The sequence below is a fragment of the Nannospalax galili genome, unplaced genomic scaffold, assembly GCF_000622305.1.
Source record: "Nannospalax galili isolate Female #2095 unplaced genomic scaffold, S.galili_v1.0 scaffold146, whole genome shotgun sequence".
NCBI classification, from domain to species: domain Eukaryota; kingdom Metazoa; phylum Chordata; class Mammalia; order Rodentia; family Spalacidae; genus Nannospalax; species Nannospalax galili.
Window position 1 is genome coordinate 7,439,687 of NW_008357929.1, and position 9,151 is coordinate 7,448,837.

A 9,151-nucleotide genomic window follows, 5' to 3' on the forward strand; every position below is an offset into this window, starting at 1 on the left:
GACCAGGCTGGCCTCGAACTCACAAAGATCCACCTGCCTCTGCCTCCCAAGTGCTGGGATTAAAGGCGTGCACCACCACACCCAGCCAAAGAGAACATTTTTAATATTCTAATATTTTAATAGAGAATTACAATTCTCATTGTGATTTCTACTACTAACTTTGGGGCCTTCCAGGGTCATTTACCCAGGGACCTACTGCACCCAGCAGGCCCCAGGGAAGGGGTGTTATAGCCAGCATTTACAGTCAGGGAAGAGATACAGTCCATCAGTACATGGCCCTGAGTTCCTGTTGCTGGATCTTTTGACAGAGGTGATGATGAGACACTGCATAAGAACAATGCATTGAAAGTTGTACGAGAGCTACAAGCCCAGATTGCTGAGCTCCAAGAAGACTTTGAGTCTGAAAAGGCTTCACGGAACAAGGCTGAAAAGCAGAAAAGGGACTTGAGTGAGGAACTAGAGGCTCTGAAGACAGAGCTGGAGGACACTCTGGACACCACAGCGGCTCAGCAAGAACTGCGGTAAGTGTGCCCGGCCACCTTGAGGCACCTGGCAGCTGCACCTAGCAGTACAGAGATGTCGTGCATGCGCTGGCTCCATTGCAACATGGTGGGTTTTTTTTCAGATGTCATTCTGAGTAGCTGGTCTCCCCCTTGGAAGGGTTTCGGGTAGAGTGGTAATAGTGTAGCTGTAGTTAGAAACCAGAAACCAAAAGCATCTGTGCAGGGGTGGTAGGTGGCCCAGCACCCTGAGAGATGTAAGATGTGGTCAGTAACTGGTCACCAGGGGATACCTAAAGAAAGGCAGAGTAAGTTATAGTCAGAAGTATTGGGAAAGATTTATAGAGGGTGAGAGACAGAACCAGAGGGAAAGAGGATAAACACAGAAGGGATATGTTGAGTGATGGGGCACCTGCTGGCAGTACAGGTTGGCATGGACACTGAAGCAGATGAGGAAGAAGGTATGCAGACACAGATGAAAAGCAGGGTGAGGCCTGGAGAGATAACTCAGAGGAAGAGTGCTTGCTGAGCATGCAGAAGGCTGTGAGTTTGATTCCCCAGCACTGCAAGAAAGAAAAAAGCAGAGTGGGCTCAGGCTTCAGATAGGCATCCACTAGGTGGAGGCGTATGCAGTGAGCCAAGAACCAGATGCAGGCCTGAAAAGATGACATGCATAGGTGGACACAGCCACAGAAGGTTCACAGGTAGGAGAATGTAGCATGTCAGCCCACAGAAAGCCCCAGCACACAGACCAGGCAGGGCCACTGCTGTATAGATGCCATTCTCTTGGCATCTGTTGGGGCTGTGGAAAGTGTTAAGGTTCAGATAGCCCTGCCCCCTCACCAATGGGATCCCAAGGACTTCTCATGCTCCTGAGAAAAGGGAACCTCGCTGATAAGCACCTTGGTCTTTGAAGTCAAGAGAAGCAGACTTTTCTCCACTGTTTGGCCAACACAGCAGGCTTCCCCTTTGATCTCTAAAGAGTACCGGTTTTAACAGTCCTGCTCTCCCACTTCCCCCTACCCACTTTTAAAAAAAACTACATCTTCCCACCTTCTGCAGGAAGCAGAAGCCTCCCTTTTTAAAAGACCCCAGCTCAAGACCTGAGCAGACATTTTCCCTGCCCGGAAGGGAATCTGTCCCATGTGTTCCTTTGCTAATAAACCCTATTTTGATGGAGTTTTAGCTATGCCTCGGTGCCTCATCATCCATTCGCTTGTTCTTCGCCATCTTTTTACCTATCAGAAAGATGTTGTGGAAGGTGGTCCACCTTGCTGTCCTGGCCTCTTGCTGGCCATCTGCTCCCTCCTCTAGACCAACTGACAGGTAGCTGTGAATCCCAAACAGAAGGGAGCCCACACTGCCTAGGCTGGTGATTCAGTTCAATTTATGTGCGCACACATCTGTCTGCTGCTCCAGGATTCAAGTGATGGAAGAGCCACACCTTGCTCTGGGGTGTGGCTACAGCATAGAATAAAGTGAGAACATAGGAATCATTTTTTTTTTATTTATTATTTTTATTTTATGTGTATGCATGTATTGCCTGCGTGTAGGTAAGTGCACCCATGTCGTGCAATGCCCGTGGAGGTCAGAAGAGGCTGTCGGATCCCCTGGGACTGGAGTTACAGATAGTTGTTAGCTGCCATGTGGTGCTGGGATTTGAACCCAGGTCTTCTGTAAGAACAACCACTGTTCTTAACCACTGAGCCATCTCTCCAGCCCCAGGAATCATTTTTGAATACAAGTGTCTGGGAGGTGTAGGAATGGCCCAGAGCATTCAGAAGGGAGAAAGTGTGCCAAAAGCCAGTGCTCTGCTTTGGAAGACCAAGATGTAACCTTCCACATGATGAGAGTCTACAGGAAATGAGGTTATTGAGTCTAGCATCTGGGTCCACCCAGTGGTCAGAAATCAGGCCCCAGAGAGAATGACATCACAGTGTATAGATAGCAGGTTGGCTGCGTAGAGTAACCAGGGTTTCCAGAATACTTGATAACCACAAGCAGTGAGCCTACTGCAGTGCCAGAATTTGAGCCATGAATGTGCACTTGCTTTTTAGTTATGGCCTATTTATTTATTTATTTATTTATTTATTTATTTATTTATTTGTCTTTTTTGAGACAGGGTCTCCCTGTAGCCCCAGCTGTCCTGGAACTCACTATGTAGACCAGGCGGGCCTTGAACTCACAAAGATCCACCTGCCTCTGCCTCCCAAGTGCTGGGATTAAAGGCATGCGCCCAACTCACCCGGCTAGTTCTTGCCTTTTTAAAGGATCTGCTTTTTGCATAAGTATCTGCTCTAAGATGGGCATTTGGGGGGACTTAAAAAATAAAACTGATGTGAGTGCTCAGTAGGCAGAAGCAGGTGGATCTCTGTAAGCTCAAAGCCAGCCTGGTCTTCATAGTGAGTTCCAGGCCAACTGTGCTACAGGGAGACCCTGTCTCAAAAAAAGAATAAAAAATTAAGTGTGTCAGGGGGAGGTAGGCATGTGCTTCTGGGAGGGTTGACTGCAGAGACCAGAGGCATCAGATCTCCTGAAGCTGGAATTACAGGCATTACTGCCTGACATGGGTGCTGGGAACCAAACTCAGGTCCTTTATAAGAGTAGTACCACTGAGCCCCTCAGGTGGCTTTTTACCACAGCCCTGATCATTTCTCCCATTCAGCTCTTGAAAAACTAAAAATAAAATACACTGAGTGTGGTGCCTCACACCTATAATTCTAGCACCTGAGAGGCCAATGTAGGAGGATTGCCACAACTTTGAGGTCCAGCCAGGCCTACAAAGCAAAACCCTGTATCAAAAAACTACAAATGATGCATGCATGTTTATTAAAACCATTCATGTGCTCAACTGTGGCACTTACTGGATATGTTTTGTACAACATGAGATCACTACTTGAAGCTTCAGTATCCAGTGCTCTGTTAGAGTACTAACCCACCCTTGCCTTGTCTCCTGGTTCTTCCCTAAGCTGTATCTCATGGGCAAATGGAATTCTTTTCTGTGGACTCAGGCATCTTAAGGCCCTCTAGCACTATGTTGAAAGTCTACAGGGAGTGGAATTGTTGGGGAGAGACAGGAACTGAAGGATTCTTTGGGTCTTGGATTCAAGTAGAGACCAGGAGCAAACTGAAAAGATGAGCTGATAGCAGGGGGGTTGCTGGAAGGCTGATAAGCAGAAGTCCTGGTGAGTTGAAGTAATCCCAGTGGAGCATGTGCCCAAGGCAGGCCAGACCAAGTATTTGTGGCATCTCACTGAGCCAGCTGGACCTGTGGTTGAACTCAGCTGGGCCACAGTCTTCAGTAATTCTTCTGTCTGGACTACTTGTGACCACAGAACTGGCAGCTGCCATGGCCCTTTCTTGGCAGTGAGCTCGATCTTCTCTCTGGCCCCACTCCTCTACTAGGAAAGAGAAGAGACACACAGGAGTCAGCATGGGTTGTACATTTGAACATGTACAGCTTCAGGGTTACAATGAGACTACAGCTAATTAACACATGCTAATGTAGGTCTTAGCAGGAGTAGGCTTAATTTCATTGGCTTCAGTGGGGTGGAGAGGGTAACAAGGGCCTCCCACATGACAGTCAGGAGTTCTGCCACTGAGCCATGACCCAACACCTAGCTAGCTATGTGCTTAAATATAGTGCTGAGGTTGACAAATTTAAAGAATGGCTTATTATGGGAGCTTGTTCATCTCTTGTTAGTGAAATAACGAAGTTATTCATGTTATTCTTCTTATGGTATAAATAATTCTGAAAGTACTAGAAAGCCATACCAGAGTGTTTCGTACTAATATGATCTTCATGTCTTCAGCAACAATTAGGTAGACCCTCAACTTATCTCAGAACATTCAAATTGTGTGGTCTTATTATCTATGTCTACATACCAAACACCAGAGACCCTCTCTGAATGCGAGATGGAACCCTTCAACCCGCCGTCTAATCTCCCTCTCCCTTCCCAACCTTCTACCATTTCCTGACGGAGCCTGGGACAAACATTAGCTAACCTCATCCCTTCACATGGAAGGTGGGAAAGAGGTGTGCTTTTGGTGTGGTGCAGGGTTCTGTTTGACTTTACCTTCACAATATGAGGAGCCTCTTGGGATGTATCTCGGGAAATCTGCTAGACTGGGGCAGTTGGCATGGCATCTCACATCAGCCAGTTCTTGGCATGAAGTGAGGCCAGACTGCCCAGAAGGGTTTGAAAACCCGTATGGATATCACAGCAAGTCTTGGTTGTAAATCAGATACGTAACGGAAGTTGAACTGTTTCTAGAAGGATTTCTGATACCACAATAATGAACATGCCAGTTTATTGGAATATCTTCTGATACTTGTCAAAGGAAATACCACAAGATTTAAAACAAGAAAATGAGTCAGATGTGGTGGTACTCACTTTAATCCCAGTGCTCAGGAGGCAGAGGCAGGCAGAACTCTCGTGTTCAGAGTCAGCCTGGTTTACATAGTGAGTCCCAGACCAGCCAGAGCTATGTAGTGAGACCCAGTCTCAAAAAACTAAAAACAAGAACAGCACATAAAATGTGTTTTAATTGAATCTGTTGGCTGATTCTGATCTTCATACTTTAAAAATATTTCTTTAGCACCAAACGTGAACAGGAAGTAGCAGAGCTGAAGAAGGCTCTCGAGGAAGAAACTAAGAACCACGAAGCTCAAATCCAGGACATGAGACAAAGACACGCAACTGCGCTGGAGGAGCTCTCTGAGCAACTTGAACAGGCTAAAAGGGTAGGGCCTGCTGTGTGCCAGTGTCCCAGGGAAAACCCACCACTGGACACACCCCACCCTACTTGGCTGTGTGTCCAGTACTGGTTAGCTCCCAGCCTCAGAACAGCACTGTGGGGGACAAGGCCCATAAGGCAGTAGCTGCTTTCATGCTTGCTTTTTAAAACTTGTGTATGTTTTTATTTCATGTGTGTGTTTGCCTGCATGTATGTAAGCACACCAGGTGTGTACAGTGCTGGCAGAGACCAGAAGAGGATGTCAAATCACTGGAACAGGAGTTAATGGTTGCTAGCCACCACATGGGTGCTGGAAACTGAACACAGATCTTCTGTAAGAGCAGCCAGTGCTCTTAACTGCCGAGCTATGTCTCCAGCCCCAGGAGCTACTTTCTTAATACATGCTGCTTATTTAGGGAAAAGCCATATGCCCTGGAGAAGTGGATGGATCCAGCTCCCAACCCACTATCTCACTTCCATCACCATTGCCCCAGGGGCTTGGCTCACAGACTTTGAGTGGTTTCACAGCTGTCTTCTCTTGACTGACGCCAGTAAGCCACAGTCCCATGACTGCTCCCCTTCACCACTCACTGTGGTCCCTTCCTGCCTGTGCTCTCATCTCACCCACACCCACACTGTTGTCATCCCTTCCATTGTGCCTTCCTGTCCCTCATGTGCAGGCACTTACTCTGCCAAGACTTTGTTTGCCCTCCTCCATCTCATATCCTCCTCCTGAGCAGGTGGTCTTCCTCCTGGTTCTTCCCCACAGAACATCCTTGCCTTCCTTGCATTGCTTTTTCTTGTCTCTCCTCCTTTTTCTACTTAGCCACATGCTACCTTTCACTGTACAAGGTGGCAGTGTCACTATATCCTAAACCTGTACATTAGTGAGGGTTAGTTACTGTGCTAAGTATTTTGCAAGTTTCTCCTTCCTTAGTCCTGGTTTCAGTACCATGGGATAATCTATCATCATTTAAGGTAACTAAGCTAGGATCACCCAGCTAATAAATGGAAAGGCATATTTAAAGCCAGGCAGTGTGGCCACAGAGCCCAGGTAGCCTTGTCTCCACCCTCACCCATCTTCAGAGACCCACCCATGCTCCAAACTTACTCAGCTTAGTAAGTTTAACAACCAATATTTGTAATTAGACGTGGTGATATATTTCCCCTGCCCTATATGGACAGGAATTACACAGTCCAATGAGTCCCTGAGAGTCCAGCAGCATGCACAGTATTCCTCATCTAGAACCCTGGCTACTCTGAGGACAGCAAATGTTTTTGTGGATTCCTCCAGCACAGGGTGCTCGTAAGCTCATTCTGTTCTGTGGAGTTTTGCAGACACAAAAGCAGTGCTTTTTACAGAGTGTTGTGAGACAGCTGCTGAAGCCGTCTTCCCTCCCCTCTCCTAGTTCAAAGCAAATTTGGAGAAGAACAAGCAGGGCCTGGAGACGGACAATAAGGAGCTGGCATGTGAGGTGAAGGTGCTACAGCAGGTTAAGGCCGAGTCCGAGCACAAGAGGAAGAAGCTGGATGCTCAGGTCCAGGAGCTCCACGCCAAGGTGTCGGAAGGTGACAGACTCAGGGTGGAGCTAGCCGAGAAAGCAAATAAGCTACAGGTAAGCTGGAGCATCTGGACTCTTGCGTGTTCTATCAAATGTCAGGAAAGTGCCATCAGAGTTAAGTACACCAACTCAAGTCTATGTTTGGAGGAGGTAAATAGTACATATTTTAAGAGTAAAATACAATGTGAGTTGGTTTTAGACCTAATCCAGTGCACTGTAAATTGGATGGCTTTAAGTACTTCATCTTCTCCATTAGTCCAGAAAATGATGAAGCAGGAGCAACAGGCAAAGATAATTACACCTCGTAATGATGAAGAATTGAGGAAACTGGGGTTTTTTTATACACGTGTTTAAAGTATAAATTGGTACGGCTTTTTTTGTGAGGGCAGTTGATAATTAAATGTCATATAAACCATCACGCTGTGAATACCCTTGGGCCTCCCAAAATCAGTGTCTTTCTCATTTATAGAGAAATAATTAAAGCTACACACAGATTCAATTTAAAGTTGTTCATTGTGGAAATGTATAGAAAAGCATAGAATTAGAGCTAACTTCAGTGTCTACTAACAGACTTCAGTGCAGTCAGTAAAAACAACTTTTGGAAGAGAGAGGTATGTGCCATATTGCTGTGCTGGAGGAAAAATACAGAAAACAGAGACTGGAGACCACCTCCAATGATGTGCTGGGACAATTCTTAGGACTCCACATCTGGTCCTTCCCACACCATGATTTCTTCCAGTGGGGGAGTAGAGGGCAAGGTCAGGACACAGAAGGAAGCCTGAGCTAGGGGGCCCTGTGGCTGCAAGGTATGCACATCTGTGGCTTCCTCCTGCCCCAACCCCGGCTCATGCCCACAGTGTGCCCTCAGCTCCTCCAGCAGGGTGGTAACAGTATGTGGAGTGTCATCCTTCAGGAAGCTCATCAGACACTCAGCACCCAGGCTGTTGCAGAGGCTGATCATGTTGCAGTCTGCTTGGAACATCCCAAAGCCAGACTCCTGGAATGATAGCAGGTGCTCATTACAAGTCACGTTGTTGACACAACTAGTTTAGGCCAGTGCATCTCACTTATCACTTGGAAAATTGTGAGCACCCACCTGAAATCCAAGTTTCTAGATACTCGTCAGGGATATCACAAGTGGGCCTTTCTAAGGAAAGCAGTCATAGGCCTACTGGGTTAACATGTGTACAGAAATATTTGTTTGTGCATGCATGCGTGAGCTCCCACAGATCTAGGAAGATGCTCCTGAGAGGCAGATGTTAGAAACAGTATTAGGTGCTTTCCATATGGCATGGAGACAAGGTGAGTGGTGTCATAGGCCCCTGAGCAGCACCAGGCTACAAGGTTTCTGGGTACATATGTGCTTCCCCCATTTCAGCTTTACACCAGCTCCATGAGCTAGGCAAGGAAGCTGTAGCTCACAGAAGCTAAGGACCTGCTGTCTAATGACATACTGTCCATTTTCAGATAAAAAGCAGGAAGTCCCTCTTGACCCCAGAGCCCTTCCTCAGCATGCTGTACCAAGACTGGTAAAAAAAGATGAGTCTCTTAAAGTAAAATAAAAACATAGTTGCATTCAATATACAGACCTGTCCTTCATACACTTTCTCTTTGATAATAGCACCAGAGACAAATGAGGGCAAAGGGTGCTCTGCTGTCCCTTCCGAGTCCTTCCAGATCCATGATTCTCACCAAAAAAAAAAAAAAATCTTAAACTATAGGAACCTTTTTTTGTGTTTTTGGAAAATATTTTAGAGGTAGCTTTTTCACTGAGGAAGAATAGGAGAAAATACTGCAATATTCCTAAAATCTGACCATAAGAAAGAGCATAATATTCAGTGAATATATACTAGGGTTTGGGGAAGGGGTACTTTTAATTTTATTTTTTGAATGTGTATGAGTATTTTGCCTGCGTGTATGTAAGTACACCCATGCACACAATGCCCATGAAAGCCAGAAGAGGACATTGGATCCCTTGGAACTGGAGTTAAGGACAGTTGTTAGATGCCATGTGGGTGCTGGGAACTGAACCTCTTCAGGAACAGCCTGTGCTTTTAACTGCTAAGACATCTTTCCGGCCCCAGTTCTTTTGATCTTTGTAACAGGGTCTTACTATACCCTTGGCTGGCCTGAAACTTGCTGTGAAGACTAAGCTGGCTTTAAACTCCTAGAGATCCGCCTGCCTCTGCCTCCTGTGGTGGGATTAAAGACATGTACCACCATGCCCAGCTGAATATTTCTTCTGAGTTCCTTAAATAAAAATTTCAAATTCTGTAAGAATGTAAATTATATGTATCCCCAGAGCATTTGCTTAATGCAGATTGATATGAAAAGAATAAAAAAAAAAAAAAA

General features: G+C 46.1%; 1 protein-coding gene across 1 annotated transcript in view; it reads left to right on the forward strand.

Moving 5' to 3' along the window:
* The window catches only part of Myh10 (myosin heavy chain 10), a gene marked incomplete in the record, with an annotated part of 155,166 nt that overhangs the window by 127,744 nt on the left and 18,271 nt on the right, over positions 1–9,151 (forward strand). The window contains 3 exon segments of the mRNA XM_029557525.1: positions 309–521; positions 5,100–5,244; positions 6,647–6,853. Of these exon segments, the coding sequence (XP_029413385.1) occupies positions 309–521; positions 5,100–5,244; positions 6,647–6,853 (565 nt within the window).